This window comes from Neodiprion lecontei, chromosome 4 (assembly GCF_021901455.1).
Source record: "Neodiprion lecontei isolate iyNeoLeco1 chromosome 4, iyNeoLeco1.1, whole genome shotgun sequence".
Taxonomy (NCBI): Eukaryota; Metazoa; Arthropoda; class Insecta; order Hymenoptera; family Diprionidae; genus Neodiprion; species Neodiprion lecontei.
Window position 1 is genome coordinate 24,387,990 of NC_060263.1, and position 21,625 is coordinate 24,409,614.

The following is a 21,625-nucleotide window of genomic DNA, read 5'->3' on the forward strand; positions in this document are numbered from 1 at the left end:
GATTTCTGATCCGTCTCGAAAGATAAGACGACGCTAATTCTGCATCCCTGCAACATGCGGATTGCGCGATTCCCTCTGACAATGAGCACCACTGGCACGCGACTCGACGTATTCAGTGCGGAAATAAATTTGAGGTAAAAAAGACTCGACGACTCTTTTGACGGGGAAATATAATTGCCACGAAAATAAACAATTACGAAACTCCATCCAGCCCTCTCTCTCTCTCTCTTTATCTCTCTCTCTAATTTATTTTCTCTCTCTGCATTATACTTATTCTTTGCGTTTCTAATTGTGAGAAGAAGAAAATTCACGCAATAATTCAAGCCTCGCAATTTCACTCCCGCTAGCCATCAGAGATTTCACTCCATATCCTTCGAGAGGACCGGAATGCTTGGAACAGTTTTTACGGGTGAAGAAAATTGCTTCAGATCTGTTAATTACGCTTCATTCGTTCTTCAAGGATTCAATGTCCTTTTTTTTAACAACGACAACAATTTTTATTTGATGCGTCAGAGCAATTTTTACGACAGCAATTTTCATTTCATGGGTTGCAGGCATAAACAAGTTAGAGTGTTCAAAGAGAGCAAAAAATACTAACACGTTTCACATTTATTTTATAAGAATTCTAGCATTAAAGTCATTGACAGAAATTTTTTGGCGACATGACCAAACGTTTGTACCGATCGTTATCAACATACTGGTTCAGATTTCATAGTCATTTAATTTTTTTATGCTTTATCACTGAAACTTCTGATAAACGAAGATCGGAATTGAGAATGCCAGTTTTCACGAACATTACATAGAAAAATAGTTTGCCTCCTGTAAAAACTTTCACAGATTGTTTTCACTTAATTCACTTACTTAAAAACAAATCTTGTTTTAAAGGCTGAAAAAAAGCGTGAAATTTCATCTTTCCGTGCGCTGCAATTTTGTTCCTGCAACAGCTTTATAAATCCATTAGATATTCATAACATAGATGACGGGAATCTTTGCAAAATAAAGACTCAATCGACATTGTTTAAGTTTAAAAAAATTCACTCGAAGTAAAGCTTATGCTATCTTATGAGCTAAAATAGTTTTAAAAAAAGCAAAGTAATGAAACATTGATGTATAAATGAAATAAAATTATGTAAATCGGAACAACGTATTTTTTGTTGCATAAGATGTCATCAGGGATTTTTGTAAGACGCGTGACGAGGGAAAGAGGCTGCGTGGTATATCGTTATACATCTCGAACGCGATGAAAGAATCCCATTTTGCGAGAAATCGAACGGAATCAGGAAAGCGTATAAAAATAAAATGAGGCAACCCATCGTGCGTTATCCCACAACTTCGGTAGCTCATATGCTTTTAGGGTTCTAAGCTGATTCCATATTGAAAAAAAATATTCCAAGAATCCATCACTCGATCCGCTATGTTGACTTTTCAAATAACGCGTTAATAATTTTCTGACCGCGCTCTCTTCCGTCAAGTATCAATTGAAACTCTTGTACCATTTCAGAATCTTTCTTGATTTTTCTCTTTTTTCCATTACTAGGAAATATTTTTTGCCATTTTAATAATACTTGAAAAATTTCGAAAGCTCTGTGTGTAAGTTTAATAGTAATATCGATCTTGAATAACTTTTTCTCTTCGACACTGAAATTAAAAAGTGCATTTATTATTCGATGTAATGTTCAGTAAATTTATTGCGTTAAAGACAATAGTACAAGTATTTTGTAGACAGGAAATAAAAGATTGTCACTTTAGTTTTATGCGAATAGAAATAAACAATCTGATTTTCGATCTTTGGGAAAAATACAGTATAAATTTCAACACGTGGAAAAAGCAAGAAAGAGGAATAATTTTTGAAAAATAGAATCACGTCCGGTTCCAGATGCTATAAAATATTTTCAAACCCTAAAAATGATCGAAATTCGTATTCTGAAAATGTGATTCAAGGAATTGCATTGTCGAAGGATCGTGTCAAGTCGGAGCGACGAATCCTCGTATTTGTTAACAAAACCGAAGAGACATCTTTCTGACATCAGTTCCTCGCCTCAAGAAGGCTGCCAAAAACGAGAAGAAAAAACACGCGAATGACGGCAGTGCTAATTTCGAACTTTCCTCCTAGCCGTGCGACGCGTTTACCTGCCGCGACTGGTTGAAAATAATTCTTAATTACTTTTTCAGTTGCAATTATCAGCTCGAAGCGAAGTTTACGAGTTAAGTTTTCACGACGCGAACTGCTGTTAAACACGCAACTCCGTTTGCTGGAGCTGGAGCGACGGGGTTGGAAAAGCCACGAAGAGTAGTCGGGAAACTCGCTGAAAATTCACCATGAGATGGACAGGGGATGCTTGTTAAAATACCCGTACATCCCTTATATCTCGCCTTTCGTTTCATTACTCCAGCCGTGTTTTCCACTCGCCTGAATATTTTCTGAACTTTGCCAAGACGCGATCCCTTGGACATTTCAAATTGGGGCAACTTATTAGTTTATTTCTTTTTCTTTTCTTTTTTTTTTTCTTGTCATGCTGGAACAAGGTTCAAGCATTAGTTCTTGTACGAAAAATTCCCCGAAAGTATAAAATTTTAGCTCATGACTGATAAGGGAACCGCACCGGGTGTTTGACTCTATTCTTGATGAAACTGTGCAGGGTTATAGAGTGGGTCAGACATTCGATCCGTATATTTTGTTTTTGTGAAAGCAACTTCTGAAAATTGCAAGCTTTTTCGTTTTTCGATCGTAACTCATGAACGGTGCAAGTTGAAGAAAAAGGTTTCAATGGTAAAACCATTGTAAAATTTTTGATAATTACGCATTATTTATTGAAAAAATGAGTTTCTTCGATCACAACTATCTGTGATATTTTTGCACGTGACTAAGTATAAAGCACTTAGCTTGAAGTAAAAGTATTTTAATTTTGGGAGGATTTTAGGTTCAGCAAAAAAATTGTAATGTACAGACCTTCTTCCGGTGAATATCCAACAAATACAATTTTCCTCAGCGCATTTATGCAAAGATTATACTGTACCTACGCGTTGCACACCGAGAGAAATTTTTCGTTTCAGTTGTAACACAGTTCTTAACTATCTTGATTTGAAATTTAAAAATATACTTTTCCGTACAAAATGAATATAAATATTTTTTTTTTTTAGCTGTAACCAGAATATCCAGTATTTTTTACTATTTTGTCGCGAGTATTGATAACGCGATATTGGCACAGTAATAAATTGACGTTAAGCCCATATCAGTGATTAAAAAAAATTTAGTAAATCGAATGCTAACAGAAAAAAAGTATACAGTCCTGAAAATTCTGGTTCCAGAAAAACTGTGACTCGTACCTAATTTCATAACAATTTAAAAAATATAAAAGTAGTCGTTTCAACGATACGCATTTGGCTTAAATTTAACTGTCACCGTGAAAAAAAAAATGACATTTCTCTCAGCGTGCATTTGATCGTAACTATTCCGCGCCACCCTGAAAGCGACCCGATTCGATTTCACCCCTAAAAATTGAGAAAGCACGGTTTTCAGTCATCGGTGTGACCCACCTTGCGTCAGGCTCCATTTTTGATGGAACAAAGCGCGACGGGGGAATAATTTAGTACATAAAGAGCGAAGGGCGGCGTTGTGCAAGGGGAGGCGGATAGGCGCGTGACCCTGCACCCAGCGCGTACATAATACACGGGAATCTGGAGTGTGTATCACACAGATAAGAGATATATAAGGTAGATATTCCCGGAACGGTGAGACGTCGATGGCACTATACATATTGACAAGACACTCGAGACCGTCACCCCGACCTCCCCTTATCTTCGGCATCGCGTGGGTGGCTAGCCGTTGAAGTGGGTGGTGCGAGAGGCTGCTCGCTCCAAGGGTCGCCTTGAAAAATACCTTTCATTTCCGGTAGGCGAGGATGCGTATAGAAAATTTTTAGGGTGGTTTCGAGTTACGGGCGACCTACGATTTTTACCAAAAATACATTAGGGACCGCGTGAGAAAAACGTCCAAGTTCTGTTGCTCGTCTCATATCATTTTTACTTCTTTTTGTCTCAAGTAATTCAAAATTTTTGTTTTTCTCCGGTTTTCCAATTTTTTATTCGGACGATTCGGCGAATTTACGCTTGAAACGATCAGCGTAGTCACTTTTGAACAACTAAAACGGGCCGAAGTCGATTTATGTCTTAAATGAAGTTGATTTTGGCGACAAGAAATTTTTGTAACTAACTTTTCGTCGTTGGGAATTTTCCACGTATCGATGGTTCGATGGAACGAGTGAATAATTTTTTTCAGAAAAACAATCCTTATCATATGGATGCGGCGGATTGAAAAAAAATATTGATAGTTATTTGCAAAGTGGTAAAAAAAAAAAAATTCTTATTTGAAAATATGGGTGATTGATCGTGATTCAGCGGATATTTTGTTCTCAAATTCCGATATTAAAAAAATGAGGAATGGCTCGCCGAAGTTAACGAGATGTAGAAAGGATGATGCGGACGAACGGTTTGCAAAAATGCTTTCAAAACTACTTAAGGTTTCTTTTCCAAAGAGCTCTTCAACACTCTTGTGCAGCATCGAAAGCAAAATAATTCTACGTGGTTGAAAAAATGAACTCCGATTGTTTTATTCCGTATAAAATAATTATCATAATTTGAGAATTATTGCGACTTAAATCTGAAAAAATCAAAAAATCAAAAGTAATCGTATTAAATTAGGAGAAAACAAAAGCGCTTATTATCTTTCATTTTCGTCTATATTTTCACGCGAAATGGACGGTGAGTTGAGGTAAGCATTTTTCTACGTGTTATTTCAATGTAAAAGCGAAGCCTCGAAAGCGAAACCTCTAAATCGCATCCGATCGAGCTCAAATTTGCAGGGGATTTGTTTTTCATCATAAACAACAATTTTATGAGGAAGCACCACTGAAAAAAAAATATTTTCTTGCGTGAACAACCCTAGCGTATATACATGTAGTATAAATAATATAATTGTAAGTATGAAACACTGTCAACGAAACCATACAATTTCGCCTCCTGAAACTAATCTTGAAATATTTATCTCGCAATCACATGTATCTTTGAAGAAATAGAACAGCTACTGCAATCTGAAGCGGAGGAAACTCTTCGTCAAAGAATAAGGAGGAACCGGCTGCGTTTTATATGACTTACGAGCAGTGCGAATTCACCGTTCCTGTACAACCGGAAGTGGGTGATCAATTACGTGTATATCCTGACCTCTAACCGGCTTGCAGTTTCACTCGAGGGCTCGCGTTTCTCGAGGAATACTGCTTGATAAATGGGGTTTTAAAATGAGAAAGAGAAGGAAAATAAAAAAAAAAAAAAATAAAAAACTGAGCGAGTGGAACCGGGATAAGGAACGCGGGTTCGACAGGGGCGAAGAGACGAGGGTCCTCTGAACGAACTGGCTGCCAGTCGAGCCTCGACAATACGAACGCATTTAATAAACAATGGCACTCTAAACAATAGCGGGAGAGGCGGAGTTCGATGAATGAGACAATACATCGGGACACAATACTAATAACCTATTTGCAATTCAGATTCGAATCGGCGATAAAATCGCAATCATTTCGCACTCGAATGAACCGCTTCGCCTCGCGTCGCCGACCATACGGACATTATTTTTTTTTTTTTTTTTGACAACCCTCAGAAATCTTGGGTGTCACTGAGCACTGCTGAAAGGACGCCTACGCGCGTAGAAAAATATTGTTCGCCGGAGCAAGTTATTTTTTTCAAATCCCGTTGTTCAATTCGAAGCGAAAATGTGAAGCTGAAAGCGATCAAGGCTTAATTGGTTTGATTTGAAAAAAGGGTGAGATATCAACTTTTTCACACATGTGAAGTATATTTTCAACGGTTTTCGCATGGATATGGTTAATGAATCGTACCACTGAAAGAAAAAACTGAGTAATTTTTGTTGAATGAAAAAGAGTTTATTCAGACAAGATGATAATTGTAATTGAATAAAAATTTGATCAGCAGAGGATAGCAATTTTTTTTATCATTAGAAATTTTATTGAATCTGAATATACTTTTCTTCGAGCGAGAAACTGAGAGTTTTGAATATTGTTGGAATTACTATAAAATGAGATAGAAGTAACTCGGTAACTGTTTAACAGAACAATAGTTGTCAAAACTACATTTTTTGCTGTGACACAAAGTCTGTTTACGTCTGACTTACTACGTTTTTTAGTAAAACAAGGCCTCAAAACAAATTTATCGTCGCTCCGAAATATCAAATTATCGCATAAGTTACAAAAATAAAAATACAGTCCAATTGGCCATAATCTAAAAAATAATTAAAACTACAAAACTCATTTTCACTTTTTGGTTACGGACGAAATAATTGAAGAATCAAAACTTCATCCGGACGCGAGAAAATATTTTCTTCAATTCGGAATCGGAATCCTGCAGAAAAGCACGTCTCTGCTTCTTTCCTGATAACGCTGCAAACACGCCGCCGGGTCAGCTGGAATTCGAAGCTCTGCACATGACTCGAAGGTCTTCATTAGCCAGACCGGTCAACCACGGTTTGCAAATTCCTCGCCTTCCGGACCCACGCAGCCTCCGCGTTTCCGGCGAACCGCGACGTGGAACTTGCAGCAAATTCGGCACGTGGTGTGAGTAGAAAAGCGCCATTCGCGACTTCGGGTGGGGGTGAAAATATGGAAAGATCTAAAAATCGAAGGGCCACAATGACGAGTTTTTGAAAAAGCGAAAACTTGAAGTATAAAATTTAAAAATGTTAAAACTCGAAGTATGGAGAAGTGATTTGAAAGGACAGAACACAGAATGCCAAATTTTTTGTACTCGAACTTTCTTCACTTTAAAATTTTACGAATAAAATTTTCGTATTTATGAAAATTCGATATTCTTGTTTTTCCATCAATCAGCAATTGTAGTTTTTTACCCCTACTCGCGGTTACGCGGATGAATTGTCGTGGGTAAAATTGGAAGACGATAAACGGAGAAAATGGAAATGGATTCTTTACCTCGTTTCACATTTAAACGCCTTCGGCCATCACGAGGGGTGGGTAATGAAAATTATACGGTGGCTGTTTTTCGAAGACGCGACGTACCGTTGCCGTAAAAATCGTCGAAATAAAACGCTTTCAACGGGCATTCAAGTACTGAAGCGGAAGTGCTTGGAGGACGAGAAGACAATGTAATACGTGTTTGTAGCCCGCTGCCCGATTCCACTGTTTACTGCTTATACCCCGGGCTATTCCCTTCTATTTTCCACACACACTCTCTCTCTCTTTCTTTTCACAAAACCATAATGTTCCGTTTCAGATTCTGCTGTTCAAAGCTACATTGAAAATTTTGTTCTCGAGAGCGACGAAAAAATCTAACAACGAAATTCTTTTCACATGCTTTGAAGCGTTTTGAAATTCTCTTGGGATTTTTTTTTTTTTTTTCTGAACATGATACTTCTCGATATGTGTACCGTCTGCTTTTACAGTGAAATAGATTTCGTGTTTCGGATAAGAAGATATAAAATTGATGAAATCGAGAGAAAAGATTTTTTCACTATTAATTTTGATGATAATTTCATCTTTCTCAAGTTGTCAAAAAATTTCTTCACTTTATTTGGGCTTCCTGGCTTTTCTTTGGTTCCAAAGACCTCAATTGCATAGCTTACAGCTTCTCAGAGTTGTAAAATTACGAGAAATGCGACAGGTTTCCGAAACTCGTACGGAATTTAGTGCCGTAAGTTGAAAACAAACATTCGATGATTTATCTTAATTGACGAATGGAACTTTAATTGTCTCCTGTGTTTATTAGACTAGGTTTTTAAAATTAAATATCACGTCAATACTCCAAACGCAGGTCTTCTAATTTTATCCATATTAAACAGATTTAAAATACTTTGATACTTAGTCAATTTATTAAACATGAGTAATCCACTCAGGGATCCATTTCTCGTTATGAAATAAATTATTTATGATAAGTGAATAGTAATTTACTACAAACAACACATTTTTAATAAAAAAAAAAGGCTCACACACTACCAATAAGCAAACATAGATTTTTCATTCACGGCTGGAATGAAATAAAAAAGCTTTTATCGGACAGTGTGTATGTATTTTTCATCTGTATCGAAAACTTGTCTCATGATGAAAACTAAAATTTATTCCTCTTGAATAAATTATTTAATGAGTTCATATTCAAATAAACCTCCTTACTCGGTATTTACATGTGACGTGAACTTCTCTTCTGACTCGAATTAAAGACCCTGGAAGTTTAAATAAGATCAAAGAGCAACTTGGAAACTTGACCGATTTGTTAACATCCACATATAAACTGGCGCCAATTTAATTGCTGATGAATCAATAAACTCGAACGAGCTTCAATAGCACTAAACTTCAATTTTGTTGTTAACATAAAAATGTACACGTAAAAAAATTATTCATTCGTGTGTGAATTTGTTATAAAACTTTTTAAACGTAATTAAAAAATCCTTACTATTTGTCATTAAAAAATCATTCGAATAGTGGAAAATAGTTAACATGATGATTCATAGGATTTATACAAGTATGATTTTCTTTCACGGCTTGATTACGTTTCACTTATGTTGAAATAAAATTGACTGGACCAGATACTACCTTTTACAGAGCAAAATTTTTGCGAGTAAAATACTTAATCTGTATTTTCTGATATTTGTCTGAATTTTATGTCTAGGAATGAAGGTTTTCAGTTCCACGTATATGGAAGATGGAATTGTATATTGCGTTTGGTCCACGATATTTTTGAAACTCTGAATTAAGAATCAAAGCGTGAATTCCGGAATTACGAAAGCGGAAAGAGATCGGCGAGATTCTTTTGCTGCGCGTGAATCGTTATATTCGAATTGAGGGAGAAGACGTACAAGTTGAATTGAAGGTAGCACGAATAAGTCGCTCCCCGAATTCCAGGATCAGGGGGATCAAGATTTTTTCACCAACGGCAAAAAAAAAAAAAAATCGCGACACCACCTTGCGGAGCGTATAATCTTCCCTCGTATTGCCGAAATAAGATCAAGATGGACAAAGAAAATTGAGGTATACGCGATGCGGAGAGCTCGAAATTGAAGTAGGTTAGAGATCAGGGAGGTGAAAAAGAAAAGGAGGGAAATAACGAAAGCACCGAATGCTGTGGAGTGGAAAATACAAAGGGAAATATCATTGACGAGCTTTTGCGGCAATCGTCGCGCCACGCATAACTTGCTCGAACCAATTAATACGAAGTCAGAGTTGTCTGAGTCAATAACATGCCGGTTTCGTATCGTTCGTGCTTATGCATCGATCTTCTTTTTGAAAGCTGGAGGTTCGCATCCGGCGTGAAGAGAAGACTAAATCATTGAATACGGAGTCAAGCTGTAATATTAAATCCTGAAATAAAGCTGCGAGAATTGACACAATAAAATGAGCTTTCTCGCATGAAAAAAGATTTAGATTTATGCAGACGGATACTCTTACGGTTTCCTTCGACTTCGCATATTTTCATCTTGCAAGCTGCTTCGCATAAGCACATATTTACTTCCTCGCAATTACCAGCAGCGCTTTCAATGGCACTTTCACTTCTTGAGTTTCCTCATTAACTTTGATGACTGTATAATCTTGATAGATCGAATATTTTCAACGGCAAAGGAATTACTCATTCTCAGAGTTTAATCACGGTGGAAATCAACTACAATTCATTGAATTCGGATTAACGGTATGCTTTTGACTTTGAATAGTGATACAAAAATATCGTTTAAGTAAGAAATTGTCGGTTTCGAAGTTTTCAAAAACTTGAATAACTGTTGGTCATAGATTTAGAACTTGTATTTTTCTGTCTTCGTTGTTTCGAAACTTTCTGTTCCGACTGTATGCCCTGTGCATCGTTAAAGTTTCGGTTATGAGAAGATTAAACGGTAATTTTTCCTTGTACAAATAAAATTTCTTTCAACATGAGTTGTTATTTCACTTTCATATTTATACAATAATTGCGAGTGTTATCGTGATGCATAAATTACCGTGAGTATAAGCTCTCAATCATCAATCACTCGAGTTTATTTTGAATATTCTGTTAGTTCCTTATAGGTATGTAATGAATCTATTATGGAAAGTGAATTACTAATTAATAATGAACCAGCTGACATTTAGATGAGCCAATTGAATATTTCAAGTTTTTTAAGTTTTCGGGTAATAGAGAGATCTTCAGTGGACAATTATCAGTTTTAATTATTGGAACATCATATCCATTATCATACTATAATTCAAATTGAGAAGAAATCTTTGGGTGCAATGGAGGTCAAAATTCCGAAAGACCAAAAACTCGGCTGGTCGAAAACCCGAAATTTTCGAGATACGAATTTTAGAATAACGAACGATCAGCGCACCGAAGTTGAGATTTTCGACAAATCACCCAGAAGAATAATTGTTTTTCCGAAAGTTCATTCAATCGAATGCCTTCTTAACCGAAAAAGTATTTTCCGAATGTCCACGGCACAGAATGCGGAGATACAGAAAAATGAGAGTCCCGAAATGAAACATTGAGAGCAGCTAATACTTCGAACACCATTCTGTCTTTAGGGGGAAATTTCGACATTTCGAGTCTTTGATCAGTCGTTACTGATAAATTCCGATTCGTAGATTTTCGACAAAAGCACGAGTCTGACATTTGAAAAGGCAACTTTTTGTCTCTTCGGTATTTTCGCAATTCAATATTTTGCCCTTCGTAATTTTGACGATTCTCAGAAAGAATGTCGATATGAATTTATTTCTACATTTTTCCCTTCTCAATTCTTATTTTTCCACTGCTCATCTTTTCAAACTTATGATCTTTCTACGTTTTTAACTATCGATAATTTGATAGTCAGGATTTTTCGCAATTTCGTACCCCACCCAAATCCTAACGTGCTTCTGGAACGAATGAGATGAACTTTACTCCTCAAGCAAACGAAGGGAGTAGGTTCGAAGCCATAAAAGAAAAAAAAAAAAAAATGGCGTACCATCGCATTAATCCACTGCAAACACATCATACACCTGCAGTAACTCCGATGAAAGTTGGGGTACAAAATGGATTCTTCCCGTGTGGATCACAAAGCCGTTTCCGCAGGCTATGCGAGTCAAGAGCCTTTGCTCCCTGGTACAACTCGCTAATTAAATAAAATCCCCCTTTGTTGCCGGATGCTTGTGGGTGTCGGCCGGAGGGCCTATCGCGTCAGAAGTACTGCAGTCTGTCCATCTTTCCTTCACCGACTTCTGTTCAGTTTCAAGACCCCGCGAGGTGTTGGACTGTGTTCAAAAGTCAATGACGCTCGGGTGAAACGTCAGTACGTATCCGAGACTGGATTTTCTGCCTCATTTCGAATCTATCGTGGCTCGAGAAATAGGCAGTGAATATAATATTTAAGGTGGAACAAAGTGAACCAGGTTCACCAGCTTCGCGAAAATTTTTTATTCTTCTCGAGCTCTGAAACCAAGCTTGCAACCGATACGTGATGCCATTCAATATTCGTCGTCGAGGTGATACGCGAAATCCGCATGTCACTGTCGACATTTTTTATCCCTCTAATGTTACTTTTTGAAAATGGAATTTCAATTAACCCTGATCCATAGTGCCGCTGACAGGGTTTTATATTAATTTTGATTTAGCACTCTTCATTTTCATAGCCCTCGGCTATTGATCGTACCTGACGCCCATTCATCTCCAGCACTGCCCGTCCCGATGCTGTATATTGTACGTTATACATGCCGACTTGTCACTGTATCCATAAACGCGTATCCCCGGTCGGTTGTTACGATACCGACCGGGGATCTAGATCACCAGACTTGGCCCGTCGAAGCACCGCGAGTATTCATCTCTCGCTGCAAATCATCGCTTCATGAACACGGATGAACAGTCAGCGGTACGAATTGAATCGGAGTATCGTAACCATGCTGTTGAAATTTCTAGGGGCCCGTAACCATGGCGTGATGTTGCTGAAAAACAGCCATCTTCTGATCCTTCGGTCAGTTTCAAATACCCCGATACTCGATTCGGAAACACTGTGAATGAACAAAATTTTAAACATTTTCCCCGAAGACTACGAACACATCGCTGTTACAAACTCAATTCTATCCCGTTATATGCAGATGGATTTTGCGTCGCTTTTCCAGCCGTATAACGCTTTAAATTGTTATTAGACCAATAAATTTAACGATTCGGGAAATAAATCGTCGCAACATGTCTACTCGGATTGTTTTCCCGTATACCGAGCACTGAAGCCGTAAGAACGGGAATGGTGTACAACCGGAGACCGTTAATAATTGCTCATGGAATGCCAAAACAGTGAAATTACAAGCATTCCGGAATGCGGTGAGACGCTTCTGGAACTTCTGAAACTTGTTAGAAATCTTCCTTCAAACTTACCGTTGAAGTATGCGAAACACTTTGTCCGCCACGTCAGCAGAGTGAGGAGAAAAAATTGGATGATAAGTTTCTGCAGCGACGTGCTTGCAGCCCTTCCGATACGGTAAACCTTAATTCGTTCGTGGTTCGAGATATTTGTTGACTAATCTCAAACGTAATTGGCAATTTAGTACTCTCGTTAATTCCACGTCATTCCATTTTATCCGTTTCCAATTTCGACGCCACATCGATTTGCTTTCATGTTATATAAAAATTGCAACATGAAGTGCCGAATCGGTAGATCTGTCTACCACAGTATCTTGAATCGTCGAATTATCACAATACTTCTCCCAGACTTCGGCCGATGCTTTCGATCGCGATTCTTTCGCGTTGCGACATCCAGCATTGGAAGGTGAAATTCCTACGAGGCGGGTTATTATGGATCGGGGTTAATCTCAGCTGGCAATGTTACACCGTGACATCTACAATTATTAGCGTAGAATTGGCGAATCGCATAGATCATCCGACGGTTTCAGTTTGCCGGTACTCCCGGAGTTTGGAGGCTGGGTCGAAGCTGCGGATTTGGTTGGGTCGGGTTGGTCTGGGTTCCGGGGATTAGGTCCGCTCGCGGATCCGTCAGACTGCGACGCGGTAAGCGGATTATATCGGTATACGATGCGACCGATCCATCGTTCGATAGAGAAGCAGCATCCCGGCCCGTCGAGCATGGACGATGGCGAGTGCCGCAGACCGAGCTTCCGGAAAATTGAAGGGAAACAGGCCACGGCTTCCCGGCACTCGGGCTTTTAGCGATTCCAAGTCCATCTGTAACATTGCGCCCAGCCGTCAGCCAGGCACAGAGGAGAGACGGACTTGAATGAGTCTGAATGCGGGGAATGAGACGGAGATGAGAAGGAGCGAACCAGAGAGACGACATTACGCTTGACGTTAATGAGATGGTGAGATGGGAAGAACCTCCGAGGATGAATAACGGTCTGCTCGTGTGATGCACTCTACCTGGGAATGGATCGGAATGTGCAGTCTGACTGCAGCGGCTCTATGAACCGACGTTCGAGCTGGAACGTATATCTACGCAAATATGTATTTGCCTACTTACGTCACTTGGTAACAGACGACAGTGACAATCGATACCTATAGCTACATACATCGGGACGTGAAATATTGATGGAGTGAATTGTGCATGCGGAATACGTCGAAGCTTCTGCAATATGCAAGAGAGTTACAATCAGTGATATGAATGTCCACTCGCTGCGGATGGTTGGTGTCTCTCATACGTGGCGTTTCATACGGCTTCGGAAACAAGCTGTCCCGATCGGAGCGAATTCCATGGCTAAGAAAAATTATTCAACCCAGTTCGGATGATTGTAAGAAATAACAATAATTTTATCTTTTCATATCCGCCGAGTCGCCAGATATTAAAGTTGAACCCTAAATTTAGTAGTTATGTATGATCATTGAAAGTTATCTTCAAAAGACGACGATTGCTACCAATACGTACAAGATACGCTTTCTCATTGAACGACATCAGATTCTCTCACTTCTCGTCATGTATAAACAAGTACTTTTGACCAATACAGCTCGATCCGATTAAAGTTAAGGCCCCACTCAGAACCGTTAATTTCGATTAATTCCCCGTCAGCAAGCCAAAGCTCTAGCGATTGACCCAAATGTATCCGATTCAATTCCAATCGGGTTTTATCGGTTTCGACAAGTTTTTACCGGGATGTTCAATGCAGCAATTGATCGCGTTTTGCGACGCTTTCTTCCTCAGTTGCTGCGGAACAATTGCAAAGTCAAAGTCCGAGGCCTTGAATATCTTCCCAATACCATTAATTACAGGGGAACGTACAACTTGACGTAAATGATTCTTTCAATGTATTGAAAAATATGAGTAAACCATTGAACAAGACTTAATCCTACAATACTCGTAGAGTGTTTTGAAATGAAATATCTTCCACCTTGCCTCCGGCTGAATAAAACATACCGAAATCGAACAAAGAATTGCATGTTACGTGGTAAAGTGCACTCCTGATGTGGAAGGATCGGTTACTCTCATGTTCACCTTTGCTTACGGTAAGACTTGTCTTGCATGAAATTTTCACAAGTAGTGGATTGGAGTTTATCAAAATTCCGAGCATAAATATTCTCTTCTCATCTTTCCATTTCTCCGACTATGGATTATTCTACAAGGTACGTGAAGCTGTTTTATGGACCGTCGCAACGATATATCAGCTTGAAATATCAATCGCTCGAGGCTTCTAGATGTCGAAATAAAATAAGGGTACAAACGAACACGGTACAATATGATTTGTCCCCTATTGCCCAATCTTGACGAAATGAAGGCTTGACTTCGAGGTTTAGGGATCCAACATGATACACTTTTGGATTCAAGCATACGGAATACAATTAAAGCTGAAAAATCTCAAAATAACGTAGACTTGTTTAACAATTGTCTATCTATAGAGATAGAAGTTAGTAGGTTGTACTTCTAGATTGAAACACACACACTGAGAGAAATTGACATACATTTACAGATACAGGAGATCAAGGCTGAAAACGTAGGTATGAGCATTGCTAAAAAGACTAGTAATTTTGTCCCTTTTACCTATGATTATGACTGAAATAATCTTTGTCTGCGAAGTTCGGGCTCGTTAGTCTTGATATTTCTCACAGACATTCCGAAGAAACCAAAATGTCTACAACCAGAAAACCATAATCGGAATTAACCCTCCATCATAGAACTGTCTTAAAATTTTCCGGCACGGCTTAAAACTTGCGTGCAAAATTGAATTTCATTTGAAAAAATGACGTCATAGAGAGCATACGGCGTAACTCTCCGGGCTTTGGATACGCTTCCGACGCACGTGCTAAGCTGACCTGAACTCCAGGCACGCGGAGCAGCACAGAGCACGTACAAACCGATGGCATAACCCAGGACGACGTTGGTTCGTCTGTGCGTAGAGATGATGGATTAGATTGGAGCTGGCGTATGATGGATGCGGGAGGATGAAAATATGAATCAAAATACGGAGGCAAACATGCCCGGAACGATAAGTAAACTCATGACTACCAAGCAACTCCCGTGTGCTGGGAATCGATTGCCGCTCGTGAATATGTGAAAAATTCATTCGGCGCGATGTATGCATAACCTGGAATGGACTAGACTACGGGTGCTTTTGAATTGCTGCATGTATGTGAAAAGCGTGGCTAATCTATTTCCCATACCCGCATCGCACCCTCGCCAAACACGTGTCATCGCTTCGCGTACCGCGATGCCAATGACGATTTGAAAGAGTTTGACCTCACCTACGTCATACCTGACGTAGCATTCCCAGCCGGCGTTGCCCGAATCGCAAAAATATCCCTTTTTCAGAGCGAGTGAGATAACGGACATTGATCACGTTGAAAAGGATATCCGGTTTTCCCTGACCGCTTCGCAAACCCTCGATATATTGTCGACGCATAAATTTCGCATTGTTCGCTGGGTACCGTTTCGTGTTGGTTTTTTGTTCGAACATCCTATCCCGCTACAAATTTATTGTTTGCTCTTCAGAATGCTGACTCTTACTCTTCGAATCCTTCTAATGTGAACGACGAACCTTTAGAAGGTAAACAACCACGTTATAATATCCTATAAGAATCAAATGTATCGGAGACATTCTATGTTGACGGTGAAAATTTGCCGTTGACTCAACAACCTCAAACTCTACAATGGTTCACCATGTTCGATAAAGACGTACGTTCCTCTTTCTCAAACACTCCGGTTTCGCATTTGGCCAATCATCAATTCCCTGTCTCAACACTGGTAATCAGTTACAGTGCTGATTTCTCGATGAATCTTGGATGTATGTTTTACAATTGCAAGACACTTGGGGTCTGTCTGACAGCGCGGAGAGCTCAGCCGAGGCGTTCAGACGACCGGCTAGACACGAAACCGGGTAAGTGCGATGTAATTAAGAGATGAGCCTGGCAGTGTGGAACTCGATTCGTCGTGTATATACACCTTGTAGTACAGGATGCGTGTATAAATAACATATCGAGTCGGCAGCGGAGTTGCACGGCTTTCGCACCATGCGAGTGTATTTCGACAACCACGCTCGGCACTTCACCGTGCGGAGTGTCGGCAAAGTGCTTCTGATCGATTACATGTCGTCCATGGCTCACCCTGGGTTCGACGTTTCCCTTGCAAACCGTACCTTCCTCCTCCACCACCTCCCTTGCGTTGTGGTGTAGGTACGGCACTTCCCTGGTTGCCCATATACGGCCATCTACATGTCAGCCGCTATCTTCGTCTCTTCTGGATGTCATCAACAGAACCCAGATTTCATACCTGTTCCTCGGTGCTCTGGGTACACTTTGAGGAATTTTCTAAATCGTTGCGGGAAGCGTAAAATCAGGTCTTGAATGGTCATTGGTGAGCTGCTGTTTGATCAGCCTGGTATTCTGTCTTCGAGTAGTTGGACTGTTCATTTTCACACGAAGTCACTGGGGGACTTTTTTTCTTGATAACTCTGGAGTGAATTTTTCAAAGAAATTTATCGCTATTGAAATAAAGTCAGACACGACAATTGATTACTAATCATTGTCTGTCGTATTTTACACTAATTGTTAGACTGGATTCTCGACCAACTTTGAAAATCACGCAGGCCTTTACAAGCCACCATTTATTTTTCCTTATCGTTCGGTGTGGCAAATTTACAAACGGAATCGTCAACGTTCTACCGCTTCTCGAATTTTACCACGAAAATAAAACTTGTAAAGAGTGACACTATTGCTAATTATTACCAATTAATTCAGCGTACGATGCAGTCAAATGATTTACGCATTAAGCCTCGAATAACTTAGGGTTCACAATCACATGGCTTTCAGAATACATAACTAAATACAAAAGTCTCTACATGATTGAGAAAAAATCAATACACGATTAATCAAACATACGTTCAAAAACTGTTTACTTATCAGTAATTACTATAACATCTATTGTTGATACTAATTTACCCATTTACATTAGATCTCCGACAGTAAGCCACATTATCAGAGAAAATTATCTTACCTATTCATCGGCAGAGATATGCAAGATTTAAGCGATATACCATTTATTTTCCGTTCGTATATCTTTCTCTCTCACTCTCTCGTTGCCTCGTATTTTGTAATCCCTGAAGCCGATTGGAGCGACGGCTTCGAGCTGAAGGGGTGCGGGGGATGGGGGGAGGAGGGAGGGAGGTGGAGGCTGATAGGATTGGGAAAATCAGGAACAATTCCTTGGTACGTTGCCAGCAGTAGCAATCGCGAAAATTTCCTCGATTGGCCTAATCATCGGAGAAGGGACTTGAGGAATTTTGTATTCCCAAATCTCTCGAATAACTGGATGCTGCATCGAGACAGTTGCCGATGCACGTTCACTGCATACGATACACAAGTACAACGAAAGTCTAGCTGTAGAATTGTTCATAGCCAGGGAAGCTAACAAAAACTTTTTCGATAATTGTTCAATCTCAAAGATAAACGAGTTCTCCAAATTTATTGCATGTATTGTTCAAACTGGATATTTTGGAGCGTTAGCAGTCTGCATTAAGGAAGTTCGTAAGTTGCATAAAAATTCAATGTTTTTATTGATTTTATAACGACATAATCTCACGAACGAATCAATTTAAATGAAATTCGGAACATCGGTTTGCCTTTACTTAACTCAGAACTGTAAATATTTTCAATATAATCAACTGACCATCAGCCGTTCGCGTGTTATTTGCTAAAATGATAATTGTCGAGCCCAAGATTTTAGTTTTCTCAAATAACAGGGGCAGTCAAAACATTTTCTTTGCTTCATACTGAATTTCATCCTAGAAACAGTCGAACTGTGTAATTTTCCAATTAGTTGCAGTAACGGCGTCAATATCATCGACACGCAACGGTATTTCGTTTTCATCCGAAGCCGCAGATATTCGACCGAATGCTATTAGTCTTATTAACCCTCCCTATTACCCGCCTCTACACCACGCAATGCACCTCCCGCTATCCCATCGTTGCCAATTTTGCTAGTGTATCCAAAATCGAACTTGGCAACTGTCCATTTCCGGCTTATACACGGCGACTGAATGTTCACCGCATCTAGCGGTCGGCTACCGTTCAAAGCGGCTGTTTACTTCTGCTCTTCGATATGATGAACCTTTTTAATTAGTCGATTTCGTTGACTGGCCATTTGTATAATAGGCACACTGTAACAAATATGGTGTTAAAATTCGCCAGTGTGCAGACTGCTATAGAACAATTTTCATGATCAATTCGGAAACCTTGGCATCGGATAGTGTTGGATTGACATCGCATGACCCGAAATTGACATGAGACAGTGTTAAGTAGTCATCAGATATTATTAAACCGATATCGGATAGTAGCCATTAACATCACAGATAGTGTTAAATTGACACGAAATTATAGTCCGCAGAAGCTCACACCGACATATTTTCTTACGTTGTAATTTACCCGATGGTGCGAAAAGATTTGAAAAGTATAAATCTTAGGTATCGCCGGACGTTGGAGATGAAACACTGGACCTAATCACGTGACGACGACGATGTTCGTGTTGATGGTAGAAAAGCAATTATGTTAAATTAATGTTTGTCCTCGGGTGTTTCGGATCGCAATACTGACGTCAATGAGTCGGCCGGTTCGAGAGGCGTCGGTAAATAGAAGCGTCTGTCCCTTAACCCTCGAGGGTGAGGCCAGAGGAGTCGGGGTGTTCAGTTCAAGGCGAACCGGTTCGATGGCTGTAATCTGGCCCCATGAATCCACCGCTGTTTGCATTCTAATTGTAAGTATGTACGTCGAGCCGATATAGTTCGGACCGAGGGCTGCGTTTACACCAGCCGGCACTATCCGATAGCTTTGGGACATGATCATCGACGTCTATAAATCGATGGATTCACATTTGATGTGGCGAAACGGTCAGGGTGGCTCCCAGTCCGGGTTATCGCGGCATTTGCTATTCTGCGCAAATAAATCCGAAAGCTCAGCATTTCCACGTCTGTCTTTTCACCGAATAACGAAACGCGGTAATTGATTAAATATTTTCAATTACTTACACGGTAAAAATACGCCTCGGGCAACGGATGTTTGTTGATTAATTAACGCTCAGTCAGTTACCCCGGGGAAAAGTTCGTCGAGATTTAAATTTGATGCATCGGATCTTCGTCGCGTACCCCGAATATGTGTACCTACGTGATAATTGATCTGAACTTTTGACAATTTTGGGGATTTTGTTTAAATTTCAGAAATTTTTGAGACTTTATTGTGTGTTTTCAGAAATTCTGAAAGCTCGGTTAAATTACAACCAAACATTTCGTAAGCTTAAAAAATGCTCTCGATTTTGCTGGATTTAAAAAAAATTTCAAAAACTTAAAATGCATCAAAGGCTTTTAAAATATTTTGAGAACTCTAGTTTTTGAACCTTACCAAAATCTTACGACATCTGTTGCACAAATTTGAGCTTTTGAATCCTATTTAAAATCTGTTAACATGCTATTCATATCGTGGTTCCTGAAATTATGAGAAATAATTGCATTTGCATATAATATTTATAAACCCCCTGCAAGAATGATGCCGTTCAGTTAATTACTGTTCTCACGACATGTGGTGCAAACTACTTTCCGAAGTTTACAGTGTACCATTAACTGACATCAAAGTGAATTGATACTTCTTGTATTCTGGAACTTCCTATCCTGCTAATTGCAGGATTACTGTATCAAACTCTCGGTAAAGTCGGCATGCGTCGGTTTATGCGCCACTGCATTCAAATTGCTATATTTACATCCAGAATTGCTTGTAAATCAGAAATGGCCCTCATAATCTAACGTTGATTCGTGTCCTTACCTGACAGTAAAAGAAGAAAAGGCAGCAGATCAAACTCCATGCCAGTAGTCCAGACTCTATGTTCAACACATGCCTAGAAGTCTCCTGTAACCAAAAACCAAAAAGGTACGTTCAGTGTGATTCCCTTAAAGTTCAAGTTCCCAGCTTCCGAACAAAAGTAGTTTCTGATACACATATTTATTCTACTATATTTTCGCGGCTCACTTTACGACATTTTCTCGTTTCCATAAACTGCGAACTACCTACTCAATTCTGTTTTGTTTTACGGTCCTATTTTTCTCATCACAGCAGCCACTCCGACCAAAGTCGGAGTAATCAGGGCACGAATTTTAGTCTCTAACAAGCGTCTAAAACCACGTTTATTTTAAGCAGTGAATACGTGTAGCCGGGCACTGCAAGAGATCTAGTTCGGCAATAATGGACAGTGGGAATAATATCGGGTAGGTTCTACTAATAGCTGGTCCTGGCTGAGCTGCCAGATATTTTATTGCGAATAATGGAGCATAAAATAAACGGAATTTAGTATAATCCTTTCCGTGCAGGGTCTCGTTAAATTCAATATCACGGAAAACCCGATTTTTAGTTCAAAATTAGCAGTAAATTACACATCCACATGAAGTAATTTCCTAGAATCCAACCTCAGAAATATAAAATCCGACGTAACTAATGGACCCGTATTACGTACAAAAAGCGTAAGAATTAAAGAAATGTTCAAACTTCGATGAATATTGATCGTCTTAATTTTACCGAGTTGCTGTGATTTCAAAGTTGTGTTTAAAAATGGGAACTACAACATGGCGAGTTTCATATACAGTCAACGAAGATTCAAATTTTAGTACAAGAACACAATATTCTTATAACTTCGCATTCATCTTTGCCGTTACAATGCAATATTTTTTATCACTCGCTGCTTAAGTAGCAATCAGTACTGTCTTTTATTCTAACGACTAGAATAATGAAAAATTTCCCCTTATACCAATTGGTCATAAAAACATCGTATGCCACTTGCTCCGAACCCAAAAACCTTTGGTTTCTGCCCTGTCGAACTTACATGTCTGGAACACAACTCTCCTGTAATCAAATACTTGCCAACGTATACCAGTCACAGTTCTATTCAGCGTGAAAGTACTTTTTTAATATGTACAGACGGCCGGTTTCCAGTTTCTTTTAACTCCGGTCGCTCTGCTGGAGAAATTTCCTTGTCTAAGAAGGCAGCTGGTAGCATTTAATGAGTCAGACGCGCTTGGTGAGCATATTGAGTCTTGTACCAAAAAGTTATATACCTGCAGCGTCGTTGAGTGAGCCTGTCGCTGGTTTTTTCTCTTGCGTTGGAGCCGTCTTGGGAAAAAGAATAGATGTGTCGCGGGATGAGCGTAAA

At 39.4% G+C, this 21,625-nt stretch overlaps 1 protein-coding gene and 1 long non-coding RNA gene across 2 annotated transcripts in view; one reads left to right on the top strand and one right to left on the bottom strand.

Annotated features, from left to right (window-relative positions):
• Nucleotides 1–21,625, bottom strand: part of LOC107220928 (Down syndrome cell adhesion molecule-like protein Dscam2) — a 182,430-nt gene that overhangs the window by 93,161 nt on the left and 67,644 nt on the right. The window contains exon 3 of the mRNA XM_046736696.1: nucleotides 20,248–20,331. Within this exon, the coding sequence (XP_046592652.1) occupies nucleotides 20,248–20,287 (40 nt within the window). The 5' untranslated portion in view covers nucleotides 20,288–20,331. The remainder of the gene's footprint in view (nucleotides 1–20,247; nucleotides 20,332–21,625) is intronic.
• Nucleotides 17,797–21,625, top strand: part of LOC124293884 — a 49,856-nt gene continuing 46,027 nt past the window's right edge. The window contains exons 1-2 of the long non-coding RNA XR_006903758.1: nucleotides 17,797–17,964; nucleotides 20,255–20,352. This is a non-coding gene — a long non-coding RNA (uncharacterized LOC124293884). The remainder of the gene's footprint in view (nucleotides 17,965–20,254; nucleotides 20,353–21,625) is intronic.